The sequence below is a fragment of the Otolemur garnettii genome, unplaced genomic scaffold (assembly GCF_000181295.1).
Source record: "Otolemur garnettii isolate 467f Iridium unplaced genomic scaffold, OtoGar3 scaffold00108, whole genome shotgun sequence".
NCBI lineage: Eukaryota > Metazoa > Chordata > Mammalia > Primates > Galagidae > Otolemur > Otolemur garnettii.
Window position 1 is genome coordinate 2170964 of NW_003852503.1, and position 16366 is coordinate 2187329.

The 16366-nt window shown below is 39.0% G+C and overlaps 1 protein-coding gene across 1 annotated transcript in view; it reads right to left on the bottom strand.

The window, feature by feature from the left end:
• Positions 1–749: 749 nt before the first annotated feature.
• The window catches only part of CRTAM (cytotoxic and regulatory T cell molecule), a 30029-nt gene continuing 14412 nt past the window's right edge, over positions 750–16366 (bottom strand). The window contains exons 4-10 of the mRNA XM_003796797.3: positions 14649–14792; positions 13511–13672; positions 8380–8460; positions 6346–6429; positions 4367–4513; positions 2438–2524; positions 750–880 (exon numbers count right to left, since the gene is read on the bottom strand). Of these exons, the coding sequence (XP_003796845.1) occupies positions 750–880; positions 2438–2524; positions 4367–4513; positions 6346–6429; positions 8380–8460; positions 13511–13672; positions 14649–14792 (836 nt within the window). The remainder of the gene's footprint in view (positions 881–2437; positions 2525–4366; positions 4514–6345; positions 6430–8379; positions 8461–13510; positions 13673–14648; positions 14793–16366) is intronic.

A 16366-nucleotide genomic window follows, 5' to 3' on the forward strand; every position in this document is an offset into this window, starting at 1 on the left:
TTCTTCCTGACATGGCAGGTGCTGGTTGTATATTCTTTAAGCTTGACTTGAAACTAATTTCCTAGGCTCGCAGAGACTAAGGAGTTGCCCCAAAGCACATGGCTGAAGAACTACAGGCCCAGAGATCACCTCCACCTTCTGGTCACTCCAGGACAGCGGCCAGTGAACGTCATCTGGGCTAACTCTATGCCATGTGCCTTTATTTCTCTCATACTCCATGGCTGTCTTGTTCAATAAAGGCTCAGAGTCGTTTTGAATCCTGTACAAATGACAGGCTGACATTGAACAACAACATAAAAGTCACCTCCTGGGGTCAGAGATCTTTAGGTTCTATTTACCTCAAAATGGTTTATTTTGTGACCAGAGGAAACATTTAAAACAAAACCAAAATTTTTAAAGCAGTTCCACTAGAGCCAAGTATCTAAAAAAAATCCTGTTGCCTTTGAGGTAAGATGTTGCCCTTGATCCTCAAGGCTTAGTAGAATTTCCTGCTCTAAAGTAGTGTCAGAAATAGTAGGTCCTTCCTTCCTCTCTTTTTTTTTTCTTTTTAAAGAACGAGTTTTACGTGCATGGTTTGGTCCTCAGGTTGGCACCTTGGCTCTGGGGCAGATTATTAGCTGAGGCTGTTGTCTTGAATTGCAGCCCGAGTTTGTTTTCCACAGCACAGTCATCATGCTCCTCCCCACAGGTTGCTCCACTGAGATGACACCATGGCTACTCTGAAATCACATTTTCGATTGCAGGGAGCACTACACGATACTCTCTGGTATCTGAGTGTGCTTTTCTTTTAACATTGAATGCTGTGTGTTTTCCTTCCTCTTTGTTTTTGCATCAGAGTAGAGCTTCGTGATATAGTCCATACAGCGCTTAGGGTGGGAAGCTGAAAGGAAATCGGGTCAAAGATGAATGTTTATGTTAAATAACTTTGCACCTGTTTATTTGAAGCATGTTGATTGGACATTGTATTTTTAGGTCTGTATGTTAATGTCTTATAAAAACCTAAAATTCACTGATGCATATCAATGGTCTGAAGGCATTTTTAGACTCTTAATTTTTAAAAAGTCTTGCTATCTAGACAAAATACTAATAACTCTTATCTAAAATATACAGAGATTTTTGCTCACTAACAATATCAGGGCTGGCCAGGTGTGATAGCTCACACATGTAATCCTAGCACCCTGGGAGGCCGAGGTAGAAGGATCCCTTGAGCTCAGGAATTCCAGACCAGGCTGAGCAAGACCAAGATCCCATCTCTGCAAAAACTAGAAAAAATTAGGAAGGTGTTGTGGCAGGTGCCTATAGTCCCAGCTACTCTGGAGGCTGGGGTAGGAAGATAGCTTGAGCTCAAGAATTTGAGGTTGTCGTGAGCTATGATGATACTGTGGCCCTCTAGGCTGGGGCAACAGAGTAAGGCTCTGTCACAAAAAGAAAATAAAGAAACCCAAAACAAAAGAATATCCCCAAAACCTGGGGCTTATGGGAAACATACGGTTTGGGCAGACCACTCAAAGCCTATGCAACTCTGTACAAAGAGACTAGAGATGGGCTCAAAGAGTATTTTTTAAATGTGCAAAACATTTCATTTAAAATGCTGGATTTGAGGGTCCTGAGGCAAGGAGGATGAAAATGGAGGTCTGAACCCAGGAGGACGTGAAACCTCTGAGCATCAGCAAGTCCCTTCTTAGCCTCCATAATCACATGAGACAGTTCCCCTAATAATTCCTACATACACATACATGAGGCATGACAAATTAGGGAGCTCACCCTAAAAACGTGCCTCGTGCCTCATTACTAGATAGCATGATGGTCACCTTCGAAATTCTCCTCTTGAGAAGCTGTACACTGATGCCAGCACCTAGTCTACCCTACAAGGCACTTTTGGAGCTCTTTTTCTGGAATGGCCATCAGAGCTATCATTGTATAGCACACACAAATGCACAACAACGATTACGAACGCTACTCAGCAAGACACAGCCACAGGTCCACATGAGCAAAGCTGTGAGCTACTAATAAAACAAGGTTTTCAAACCTCATCAAGTTGTTTGCACAGTGCTGCCAATGTAAGGCACAGTGACGAGTTTTCACACTTAATTATCAGAACTCGTATGATGACAGCTCTGATGGTTATTCCAGAAAAAGAGTTCCAAAATTGCTTTGAAGGGTAGACTAGGTACTAGTATCAGGGCATAGATTCCCAAGGGGAGGACTTGGAAGATGACCCTAGTGATATTCAACAATAGGTATGTAGTACTTTTTCTAGGATGAGTCCACAAGCTTAATTGTCAGAGCTCATGTGTGTATATATACACACACATGCATATGCATATACATATAAATATATCTCAGTGTATCCTGTTGATTCTTTCTCTCTGGAGAACCTTAACTAATACATTAATGAACCTCAGTTGACAGATCTCAGGTCACACAGTTGACTTACTTTGGCCATTTTTCTCCTGGGATGATGTTTCTTCATTATTTGATCTCGATCTGTAACTTTCTAGTGTGTTTTCTGAAATGTCATTTTCTGCAAGAAAAGAAAATTAAGTTAATTTCTCGTGCCACAGACATGTAGAAGTGTAGGTTTGAACAAGATGAGACATCTGTTACTGTACAACAGGACTTATTGTGCCCTCATGTCCTCATTCATTTCAACACATAATGTTTTAGTCTTTGCTATGATTCCTGTGGGCACTGTGCTAGACACCATGAGAGTCCCAGAAGTCAAATGACCACAGATTAGAATCAAGTATTATCTTTCAGAAAGGGACAAATTCCAGTATTTCTAAAAGGATGTTGAGGTGAAGCATCAGTGAAGAGATTTTGAAACAATGCTGCATATCATGGCATTTGCTGATCATCCACAACAGCTGAAAAATCAGACTCTGTCCCTAGGGCTATGTATAATAAAGATATTAGCTCTTCTGAATATCTAGGGAGGCTAATATTAAACTAGCACAAGCAATACCTTTAAGAGAGTAAGAGCAATTCAAAGATGTAGCATATTGCCTTGGGGCATAAGTAGTTCTCTCTTCCTAGAAGTATTTGAGCCAGATGTGGCTAGATTAGTGGGTGCCCAATAGCACTCATATGTAATTTAAAATATGCACATGTCTTAGTACATGCGAAAAGTAAAAAGAAGCAGGTGAGGTTAATTTAATAATATATTTTTATTTGTATGCTCAATATACTATTATTTGGTATATTATAGTCTTTCATATGTGCGTGTGTAGAGTCTCCAAAATAGGATGTGTATTTTATGTGTATTGTCAAGTCCTCAATAGCCATCTTGTGGTTACTATATTGGACAGTACAAAGCTAGATAATCACTTAGGATTAAGGAGGGGATTTGATCCTGCGACATGTTTATGGAATGAATTGAGAAGATGGTTATTTGGAATAACTTCTTAGGTCCCTTCCAGCTCTGATCTATGTTGAATCTATATCTTCTAATAGGCATCTTCTATGTCAGCTAAATAATATTTTTTTTGCTTACAATGATAACTTTTTAATCAGAATGCTTTATTTATTTATTTAGTTTTTGAGACAGAGTCTCACTCTGGCACCCTGGGTAGAGAGAGTACTGCAGCATTATTATTATTGCTCTCAGCAACCTTACACTTTTGGGCTCAAGTAATGCTCTTGCCTCAGCCTCCTGAGTAGCTGGGACTACAAGTGCTGGCCATGACGCCCAGGTAGTTTTTTTTCTATTTGTTTTTGGTAGAGATGTCTCACTCTTGCTTAGGCTGGTCCCCAACTCCTGAGCTCAAGCAATGCACCCACCTCCCAGAGTGCTAGGATTACAGGTGTGCCTGGACTAATCAGTATGCTTAAAACATTTTACTAATTTATTGTGGCTGAGTGAAGCTGAGTGCATTCTTGTGAAGTAGGAATGGGGAAAAAATAGTCTGTTATATTCAACCTCTGATTGGCCAGCACTAGAAGAATATGAACTTCTTTGGAGCAGGGACCTGGGCTGTCTTGTTGACAGATACAACCCCAGTGCCAGAAATAGTGCCTGACACGCAGATAGGTGCTCAATGAATGCTTATTCAATGAATAAATTAGCTCTTCATTTTGTATCCTTTTGTGAATAGAAGCTTCTATCACTTCTCAGCCTTTTGGCTACCATCAAGTGTGAATAGAAGCTTCTATAATTTAATGCCAATTCTCAGACCTGCTCCAGTGTCAGTTAGCTACACACATTTTCACTGTAGTCCCTGGAGATACACAGCAACAAACAACTGCTTATGTGAGTGACCATCCTTAAAAACTAGATCACGGAGGATTTAATGGAAAAGAATTTTGGTTTTTTCTATCCAATTGTTTTGGCATCTTCTAGCTTCCCCCGGGTTCTCTGCCCACACACCTCTTTTCCACGTCACGTGTGCTTTCCGCAGCTTCATTATGAAGAGCTGGACTATGATGAAGAGAATGAAAATGAGGAAGGACACCAGCGTAAGCAGCAGGATGCCACTTTTCCTCCTTGCCACTCCCAAATACTGAGGACTTGCTTCTAGAAGGGAAAATGAAAGGACTTTAGACACTTTGGTTTCTCTTAGTCAGGGAGGGATGTGTACGATGCTTCCACAGTGGAGTGGAGGTGAACACACAGCACAGATGACGAGTGAGGAACAGCCTAGCCCTGAAGGTAAAGAGTGTCACATGCTCATTCTCTAAAAACAAGCAAACAGGCACACAAACAGGGCAATTCCATGGGACGATTTCAAAATGTTTTTAAGGTCACCTAGATACTGCACTAGTTATTCTTTCATCGCTAGAGAAGCATACAAGAAAATTGACTGAAATTATTATAGTCAATGGTTTCAAATTAGCTGTAAGGAATGAATTTTTGGCAAAGTGTAGTTAAATAGCAAGAAGGATTATTTAAAAATTTGGGAAACTATGTATAAATAAAATGAAAATTTGTTTATCTTGGTTAATGTGACCCTACCGGAAGGCATTTGGGGCTGAATTAAACGAGCTCTTTAAAGTCTTTCTAAACCTAGAATTTTGATGCTGTGATCTCTAGTTTTGCTAAATAGTCCTGGTCTGCTTACCTCAACCAAAACATAATTAAAGAGTGCCAGCTATGTGTAGAGCTTCTGAAGGCACGATCCCTGTGCTTTGGGGGTGGCTTTCTACATATGTAAACAAAATAATAAAGACACACAAAAGCAAGCTATCTCTATGCCAAATTCCAGATCCATGTGTGATTATATCATAGTGTGTTCAAAGATTCAAAGGCAAGAGTGGTCTCTGGGGGCTGAGTTGGACAGAAAACTGTCTAGTAAAGGTATCGGCCTTGGAGTAGGAGTGGGGATGGGAGTGATGAGATCTCTCTTTCCACTGGAGGCAGTTAGAATAAACAGAGCAATTGAAAGGGGGAGAAAAAAATGTATCTTATAGAGACTTTATAGATAACAGGGTCACAAGGTGGGTAGTAGACTGCACTTTATGAGGAATTTGGGGCTCACGCTCTATGTTAAAGACTTTGGGAAGCTATAAAGGTTTTCAGAACACAGGTGTGCATAGTATTAAGGGACGTTTTGTCAGGAGAGTGCTAAGAATGAACCAGAAGAGGAGAAACTGAAATGATAATACTTTATGCAGAAGATGATAGTAGACTAGAGGAGGTGGTGGCAGTGACAATGGACATAATACCTGAAATAAAAGACTCAAAAGTCCTTGAAACCCTACTAATTATATATGTGTGTGTGCATCTGAATCTATATATATGCACACACATATATAGTATATGTATATTTATATATTTGTACACATAGAGGAGTGAAAGATAATACTGAGGTTTGGGCCTGTGTAATATTTTGGAGGAGCTTAATTTTGTGGAAAAAGGTGCTATTTGTTTTTTGGTGATGTCAAGCCTGAGTTTGAAAAAATAGCAGAAAATTCAGATAGAGATACATAGAATATGGAATGAAACCAGGACTAATGCTCAGAAGAATGTTTTGGAAATACAGGTATGGAAATCTCTTGTCTAGTGGCAATAGGAACAATTTTGGGAATGGATAAATTCTCTAAGAATTAAGGAAAAAATAAAAGATGAAGAAGTATAATCAGATGTATATTCACATTTAAGAGGAAGTGGAGTTAGTCAATGGATGAAGAGAAGCACTGGTTAGCCAGAAAATAACAGGACCAGGCAACGTATGTCAAGAAACCAGGCAGCAACTAAATCAAGAAGGGACGGAGGCGTGATGAACCTAACCCATCACGTCGTCAAAGGCAGAAAGGCCAATTGAGGAGGATTGAAAGAGGTCACTGGATTTACCACTTAAGAGATTAAAATATCAAGTGTTCATTCCAAATATGGTGGGTGTTACTCACCAGTGGGCAAAACAAAGGCCGGAGTGGTTTGTTCTTTCTCTTCTTTGTCCGTCTCTAATGTACTAGAATCCACCACGACGGAGACTAAGGTGAAGAAAAGTAAGACATGATAAATGCATGTGTCATATGTATGTGAGCACAGACAATGTAACTGTGTGTATGTTCTTCCCAAAGCAGCAGCTTTCAAAGTCAGATTAAATGATGCTTATTAAAAAACAGTAACAATCATTTCTGAACTACTGATTTCTTACAAAAATAGTTGCAAATGGCTAAACTCACCTTGCCTTTTTTTTTTTTTTAAGGCTAACATTTGTTGGAAACTACTCCATACCAGGCCTTGAACTAAGCGTTGACATATTTTATTTCTCAACATACCTCTGAGAAAACAGAGATTTGGAGTGGTTAAGTAAACTACCTAAACTTCTGGAGCAAATAAGTGGCAGAACCAATGCTTAAACTTGTTTTTTTCTGACTCTAATGCCCCAAATTTGAACCATTATTTCATGCTTCCTTCTTGAATCAGGCCTATTAAGGAGATGGTCTTTAGGAAGCTTTAAGATAACAACTGATCAATCAGAAATGGTATTCAGAGCTTTCTTTATACAAAATGTACAGCCTGACATGCACACAGCAATGGTTTTTATGCTGAAATATAGCCTCAATTGTCATTCAAACCTCTGCTTGTCTCTCCTTTAAAAGTAGAATGTGCCATAACATTTTTGCTAGATAAGATAAATTATAAAAATAAGAGATTCGTTTCCAGATTGTGTTATCTTTCCTATTTTCTTTTTTCCTCTCTGCAGTCTCTTGGTTTTTAGCCCGCTGTACAGCGCCACTATGTGGACCCAGAGGGGAATGAAGTCTTTCATTCTGCTGAAAATGGATTATTATTAGCAATATTCAAATCTTAGAGATTGAAAACTGAAAGGAATTTTAGAACCCATATTTTAAAAACTCTTGTACACGAAAAAGCAGAGCAGAAAATTGACCTGTTTAGTAGTGGTGCAAGCCAATTTATAGACAACTAGATTCTAAACATGTTTACAGAAATTGGATTATTAAAGCAAGCAGTGTGGCTGTTCCATTTCATATTTTCAATTTCCATTGTCCTTCAAAAAACTGTATGGTACATGTTATATTTATCAGTGTTTAAAACCTCTAAACATTTACTTTTAAATATTATTCAGAATACAGTTTTTTAAATGGTGATCTGATACTCAGAGCTATACACAAAGTAATGATTTGAAAGCACTTATTCTACCAAATGATATTGTTATAGAGACACTATATAAAATAGAAAGAAAAAATGTAGAAATTTATGCCTTTCTGGATGAGGCTAACTGACAATAAAAGCACCATAGCAAAGTCATTCATTCGTTCATACTGAATTTTCTGAACATCTTCTATTGCCAGACACTATGCAAGGTAAAATACAAAGTTAAATTAAATGTATGATCATTGACCTGAGCTAACCATCTATTGGGTTTACTGTCTGAAAACCGCATTTATAATCTGGGCTTTCTAATTGATTCTGCCTTCATAGCTCAATCTCATCAACAAAAGTGGCCTGAATTCTTGACAGCCAAGTAATTCATGTGCCTTCAAAGGTGATTTTGTTATTCAATGACAATACCAAATCTCCAGCTTCTGTTGCTTTGCTCTTTGTTGATATGGAGTCTGTGTTTTGTGATTGGTCTGCTTTAGATAGGAAAACAAAGAAATGAGGCTCCCCATAAATAAATTCAACCTTGTCCTTTACCTAAGAGGAAATTCAAATGTCACATTCATTCGTGTATATGTGTGTGTGTGTGTATATATACCTCAAGAAAACTGGCACTGAACTTACAAGGCTTTCTATTATCCTGAGCCCAGAGCACTAAGTGGCTTTACTGCAGGGTACTACAAAGCTGAAGCCAGTCGAAGGGCGTATGTATGGTCTTATTAAAAATTAAAAATATTCCCCAAACTTAGGCAAGTGACCTTCCCAAAGACACATGATTTTGTTTTAAAGGTTTAATGGTTTTTGACACTTACCAGTGCTAGTGGGCTGCTGAGTGTCTTGAGAGGATAGTGAGCTTCTCTCGAGAGCATCCGAGACTGTCTCTTCATCAGTAACTAGGAAAGGGGAAAAACAAAATTCTGCAACTACAGAGAGCAGTTTCACCCACATTGTGCTCAGTAAAGGAGACTGGAGATATATTTGACTGCTACCTGCCTGTAGAGGCTGTGCAGAGACCCCAGAGCTGTGTGCTCTGTCGCTCTTGCTCTGGTTCTGGAATCTATATCCCGCTGATCACCCATCTGCTAACCTGCCTGGCTTAAAAAAGCGCAACATGCTGGACCTCTGTGTGCTGGCAGTAGTCGGCAAAGGGTAGTCACTGTGGCTCCGTGTGTCTGTCCATCCGTCCCTTTGTCATATCTGCCCATCCACAGATCTATTTACCTGTTTATTAGGTGGCTTTGGAATCAGACTCTGCCTGGATCGATTCCAGTGTGTCTGTTTGTTTGCTCCTGAGTGAGTTGGACAAGATGCCTAGTTTCTCTAATACTCAGTTTTTTTCTTATTTGCAAAATGAAAATGCTGACAGCATTTACCTCTTGGAGTGTTCTATGAGAATTAACAAATTCATTCATACTACGTGTTTAGTATTACAATGCCTGCCTACTTATTAAGCACAATGCCCAATGTTAATGTATAATGTTAAAAATAAATGCTTGGGCATGTTTCCAGAGGTTCAACTTAGCACAGGTTTCACTAGTCAAAGAACAGGCCCGCATGCAGGGAACAGATGACAACTGACAATATTTGTCAATTTACAGATATTGATACTGACATGGCAAGTGGGTAATGTCTTTATGAAACTCATTGGTGTTTATCAGTGTTTTTTAATCAAAGAAGTTTCTTTGGTTTTGAAATTTATTTTATTAATCAAACATTTAAAATTTTTGAAAAATATAAAAATACCTGAATTGTGTATAAAGGATCTGAAAAGAGAAAACAGAGCTCCTAAGGAAATTAAATTAGAGATTTTAAGTAATATAGATTATAAGGCTAAAATGAGATCTTTGATCATGAAGATGTCAGAGAAAATCAGAGAAAGAGGAGAGCTGGTAATGAAAAGAGGGAAAAGCTGTAAAGCTCATCAAATAGAAGTACTGAAATAAGGTATAAGAACTCCATGAGAAGTGTTGGGGACACATAGAATAGTTCTTCAATGGTAACTAAATCTAACATAGTGTGTCCAGTACTGTGTGAATTCAGATAATTACATTTATGTTCTTTCAATGACTGAGCTGGCAAATAGTTGCATTTAGGTGAATGCAACCTAATAGTTGCAATAGTTGCATTTAGGTAAATGCACCTTTTGATTAGGTGAATACTAGCACATAATGATTTAGTCCCTAGTTGGTCGGAATGATATAGACCTCTGTGATCCAATATGATATCCACTAGTTACAATGACTATTTAAATTTAAATTAGTAAAAACTAAATAATATTAAAAATGTAGTTCCTCAGTTGCACTAGCCACATTTCAAGTTAGAATTTTGAACAATCTGTATTCACCGCTGTGGGTTCTGACAGCTTCCAAATACTTAAATACTTTTGAAGAGAGCAATGATTAGGTTAATAAATGTGATTTTGATACTGAAATATGTCAACATTTGAAAGATCTGGACAACTCAGTGAATCAGTATTTTCCAAATGACGAAGGCATGGTGTTGCACAAATCATGCCTGGGTAGACGTTTCATTCAAAGGTCACAGAGTATGAAAAGTTCATTGATGTGGCTCTAGGATCTACATATCAACAAACCTTTAAGGAACTAACTCTTATTGATTTTTAGTGTAATATCAAAGAAGAATATCCACAAATAAAATATCTTCCCTTTTCCAACTCAATATTTGTGCAAGGATGAATTTTTTTTTCTTTTTTTTGTAGAGACAGAGTCTCACTTTATCACCCTCAGTAAAGTGCCATGGCATCACACAGCTCACAGCAACCTCCAGCTCCTAGGCTTAGGCGATTCTCTTGCCTCAGCCTCCTGAGTAGCTGGGACTACAAGTGCCTGCCACAACGCCCGGCTATTTTTTGCTGCAGTTTGGCTGGGGCTGGGTTTGAACCTGCCATCCTCGGTATATGGGGCCAGCGCCCTACCCACTGAGCCACAGGTGCCGCCCAATGCAAGGATGAATTTTTAAATATTTATTTCAAGCAAAACAACACTTTGGAAGATACTAAATGCAAAAGTTACAAAAACTTAATTGTTTTGTATTAAACCAGACATTCAAGAGATTTTCAAAATGCAAAACAATGTCATTTTGCTCACTAATCTTTTTGGTGTTACAAAATATAGGTTTTTTTCATGAAAATATTTCATTTTTTATGTAGTAAATTTATTATTTAAAAATAACAAATATATATTTAAAAAAATCTCTCAGTGTTAATTTCTAGTAGGTAAATATTGACAGACATTATTCACATAAATAAAAGCCCTTTAAGATATTCAACTTTTGGGCTGTGCCTGTGGCTCAGTGGGCAGGATGATGGCCCCATATACCGAGGGTGGTGGGTTCAAAACCGGCCCTGGCCAAACTGCAACAAAAAAAATAGCGAGGCATTGTGGCGGGCACCTGTAGTCCCAGCTACTCGGGAGGCTGAGGCAAGAGAATGGCCTAAGCCCAGGAGTTAGAGGTTGCTGTGAGCTGTGTTGCCACAGCACTCTACTGTGGGCGATAAAGTGTAAACTCTATCTCTACAAAAAAAAAAAAAAGATATTCAATTATTTTTAAAACTGAAATAACAATGTTTGAAAACTGTCGCTTAATTTTTTTTTTTTTAAATCCCATCCCAGATTAAGTAATTAAAAAAACCAAGATTCTTCCTTTGGACTACTAAAATGATGAAATAAATAATTCCAAGGAAATTCTGATCTATTTCTGTTGCTCTATTCTTTTTCTCCAAGCATTGAGCTCTGGGTTTTTTAAAGGAAGGCACTTCTTTCCTCAGGACCCTCACACAAAGTGCTGGTGTGATCCTCATTTTCCCTATCTCCTATTGTGCAGAGATCATGCAGATGAAAGGAGTCAGAGCCTTTACTTGTAATCGTGTTTCAAAGCATCCTCAGTTAGTAATTTGTTTTAATTAATTGCATGAACAAAATGTCTATAATATCTGTATGTTGAGGAAGTAGCTTGCCTAAGGCAAAAGGTCATGAGCATGGAAACCACTGACAGCTGACCTTGATGTGCCTCTTTGAGGGTCCGGCAGTACATGTTAGATGAACAATAGTTAGATCACAAATAAAAGTCAAGTCTTAACCTCTTATTAGAAACACTTATAGCTCTGATTGGGAGTCAGAGAGAGTTATAGCCACAAAGGAGGAGAAATTGCCATTTCCCATTCAGTGGTAATTTTTGTAGAAGGCGTGAATAATTGCTAAAAAGTAACAATGTAGTTTTTTCGACATTGTTGCTTTTCTTGTTTTAGAATGTGAATGTCTTTGGGAAGCATTGAGGCAGATAGTCTTACTCCCTACATGCCCTGGGCTTTGATTCCACTGAGGGGGGTGGAGGCGCAGGATGGGGAATGGACCCTGATGTTGTGCTGCCCCGAGCCTTCTAACACAACTTCCTCGATAACTACTGTGGGTTTGGTGAGAAAGTGACCCGTGGAAAGCACCTGGTAGTGAGGGGGGACCTGTCCACCACAGCTGCAGCCCCCAAAGGGCAGCACAGCAGCTTTCCCACAGCGACAGTCTCCTAAGCAAGCTTGCCTTTCTTCATCATTTATTTATTCCATTTGATAAAAGAGCCGTTTCAATAAATGCATCATCATACAATAGATTTCTCTTTCAGGAATCTCTTTTTACAGGTTGTAAAACAATGAATCTGTGAGTCCTACTAATTACAGACTTGTGATTCATGCCATCTTATAGGATACCTCTTGGCTCAGAGTTGTATGTAGTTTTTTTGTTTGTTTTTGAGACAGAGTCTTACTTTGTTGCCCTCGGTAGAGTGCCATGGTGCCATAGCTCACAGCAACCTTAATCTCTTGGGCTCAAATGATCCTCTTGCCTCAGCCTCCCAAGTAGCTGGGACTACAGGTGCCCACTACAACACCTGGCTATTTTTAGAGGTGGGGTCTCTCTCTTGCTTAGGCTGGTCTCAAACTTGTGAGAGCTCATGCAGTCTACCCGCCTCGGCCTTCCAGGGTGCTGGGATTATAGGCATGACCCACCTTGCCTGGCCGAGTTGTATGTAGTTTTAAAATTATTTCTTGGACTTTTGGAGGAAGAAATCATAGAATAGAGATTCCAAAAATGGAGGCAACTTCTTGTCATATTTAATATCTGATGTTTTAAATGGTGTTCTACTTGGAATATTTAACATGGCTAAATTAAAATCTTTAAAACAGTCATAATAAAATAAATTTAAAGAGTAATCACTTCTTAATGTAATTGTGTGCATGTGTTAGATTAACAAAATGATTTTGACAAGTTTAAATTTATTTCAGTTAACATTACCTCATTTTGGGTCAAGCAAAAGATGTAGTATGACTCATATGATTGCTCCAAAAACATGGCAACAACAAAACTATTTAGAATTATGCTAGCTGTTATTATAAAAAGCAACTACGACACTATTTGCATGTGGCACTTCACTAGGCTTTTTGCACAAATGGGTTTCTTTCTTTCTTTTTTTTTTTTTTTTTTGAGACAGAGTCTCACTTTGTTGGCCAGTGTCATCATAACTCACAGCAACCTCAAATTCTTGGGCTCAAGCAATGCTCTTCCCAAGTAGCTAGGACTATAGGCTCCCACCACAATGCCTGGCTATTTTTTTTAGAGATGGGGTCTCACTCTTGCTCAGGCTAGTCTTGAACTACTGAGCTCAAGCAATCCACCCACCTCTGCCTCCCAGAGGGCTAGGATTAGAGGAATGAGCCACCCTGTCCAGACACAGGTGGCTTCTTCTGAACATTGGAATTGTTGACACCCTATACTCAGGTAGAGAAATTTCGATCATGACAAAAATTCTCTCTTAACAAGTGCTTTACTGGCAGTAGTCTCACTCTGAAGGACTTCACCCACTCCATTTAATTTTGTTTGATAGTGCAGTATTAAAGTAAATTAAAAATGATTAAACACAATCATTTGTTCTTACCCAAATTTTCAAACTGAAAGGGTGCTACCAGTTTCTTCCCCTGTAGGCCTTTGTGTCGGATAACACAGTTCACAGTTGAGTTTTTGCTGTAGGTGTGGACCGTGAGAGTGCTGGTAGTGTTACATTTCTTCCCATCAGTTTCAAATTCATGGTGGGCTCCACCTGTGGAGCAATTTAAAGAGATATATGAGGTTGTGCCTATTTGATACTATTGGATGAGTTGGGTTTCATTAGAGACCAATGTCCTGGACTTTGTGGCAGACAGATTTCTAACCTGAGTGAGCTGCTTCGTATATGCTCAGCTCTGGTCACAAAGGCAAGCAGCGGAGTAAGCATGGATAAGGTTCTAGAACCTTTTACTATTGGGAAAAAAAAATCAAAGCTTATACAAGATGAACATCCTGATGTTACATGAAACACAAAGACCCCAGCGCTTGCTCAGGTTGTAAAACTAGGTGAGTTAAAGGAGGGGTTTTATAATGAAGTAGAATAGACACTACACTGCGAATCACATCTGGGTTTTGGGTCTTTCTCTCCAGAATGCCATTGGACTCTCAGTTTTCTCCACTGTAAAGGTCCTTTTGCAGCTCTAAAAATGGCTATTATATAGATGCTGAAGGTACTAGTTATTAAAATCTAAACAAAGTATAAATAGTTCCCAAAATTAGTTATCTTTTTTCAAAGGCCCAAAGTTTAAATTCTCTGTTACCAGAATGTTTTTAATCTGTGCTTGTGAGTATAACATAGTACAGGACTATACTATGTAGGGAAGACCCTATCTGTTCCAATTGCTTGTATTATTTTAAATATACTTTCAATTTTATGTCTAAAAGGTTTGTGCCCAGAGATAATAGGTATATTATTCCTCTTATTTAGGAAACTTTGTCAATTTTTAAGAAGACATTGTAAATGTTCCTCTTTAGGTTTCTACCTGTTGTGAATAAAGCATTTTTATTATCTGTCATTAGCCTTTCAAGATTAAGGCAGAATAGCGATTGGTTATAAGGATAATTTGTCTGGAAAAGAATTGATGAATTCTCCTGCCACCAGAGGGTGCCAAAACATTTTAAAAATCCCTTGGAAATTTAAGTAGGAAGGAAACAAAGGAGGAAAGACAACCATTTCTCTCTCTACTTACTGAAGAGCTCCGTGCCATCTCCCAGCAGCCAGGTGATCTGAGGAGGGGGCTTGCTTCTCGTGGTGGAGCATTTAAATACAATGTGGTCTTCTCTGTTCTGGCTTCTGACGATGGAAGCTTCCAGGATTGGCTTGAGAGGAGTTGCTAGAAGAAAATGGATTTTTCTGAGCTTAAGTAGTTTGTCTACACATCTCAGTGAAGAACAGAGCCTAATAATCTGTAGGGATCATTATTGGACAGAGTCTAATTAATGGGTATATCTTTTATTTGACCTGTTCCAGAATATAGATATGTTAAGGGGCTGTAAAGCTACTTTAGCTGAAGTCAGAATGTTTGTAACTCAGTGTGTGATTAGTCCCTGCAAATTCCCAAGTAGATTATGTAGCACTTCTTAAATGTGAAATGACTGTCCTTGGTTGGTAGAGTACTAGGTGAGGAATAGAGGCCTGAATTCTAGTCCCATCTCGGTCACCGACTAGTTATAAGTGCTTGGGTAAGTTCCCTGACTTCTTGATATACCAGTGTTCTTGTTTGTGACATGAAGTAGTGGGCTTTTTCAGCTGTAAACTTTCATGAATCTATCACCTCAAAGTAAGTTACTTGTGTCCCCTCTGACCTTGTAGGTACGTTTCTTTTATAAAAGGCCCATTGGTCCTTTTTCTGTGTACTTCTGTCTTGGAAATACCTTTCAGCTAGGCTTATTTCTTCCTCTTTCCCATTTTACTTCCACTTTAGTTCAGAACTGCACTCTTCCACATCTGTCTAACTCACTCATCTCCCATCAAGACTTTAGAAAGGCATTTATTGGCTCCAAGGATGCATTAGATACTGTTATACTCTGGCAATACAAAGATGAAAAAGCCGGACACAGTGGCTCATGCCTGTAATCCTTGCACTCTGGGAGGCCAAGATGAGTGGATTGCCTGAACTCAGGAGTTGAGACAAAAGGAAAAGAAAGAAAGAAAAACTAGCTGGACATTGTGGCAGGCACCTACAGTCTCGGCTAGTTGGGAGGCTGAGGCAGGTAGATCACTTGAGCCCAGGAGTTTGAGATGGCTGTGAGCTATGATGATGCCATGGCATTCTACCCAGGATGTCTGAGACTTTGCTTCAAAAACAAACAAATAAACAAACTAACTAAACAAAGATGAAAAAGATGGTCCTTCAAGGAGCTAATAGTCTGGTGGTAGACTCAGCCCCTGAACTGGTTAATTAAAAGATCACTTTGAAAATCTACCTACCAGGTACAATAAACAGTATTTGAGTGATAGGCACATTAACAACCCTACCCTAAGCATTGTAAAAACTATCCATGTAGCAAAAACATTCGTATTCCCTTAATATTTTGAAAGAAAACAAAGAACATGGGTGGAGTGTAATGATAGAATTATGCGCAGGGTGTCCTGGAATCCCAGAGGGTACACAGCAGCCTGAGCAGGGATGGTGTTGGAAGTGGCCTGTGGGGCTGGGGGAAGGCAACCCTGAACTGAGTCATGCTGGTTCTCAAAACCTTCTTCTCAGCTGCTCTCCCACTGTGACTGGACTTGGTGGGAAACACTACAATAATTCAACAAGAGAAGTTTAAGAAACTCATTTGTGCGATATGCGGGTTGATGTTACTTAGAGTCTAATAAAAAGCAATGTTTTAAGTCTATCTGTTGTGCTACAAAAAGCAAAAATGTAAAGATACTAAGGCATATACTGGACACAGCTGACCG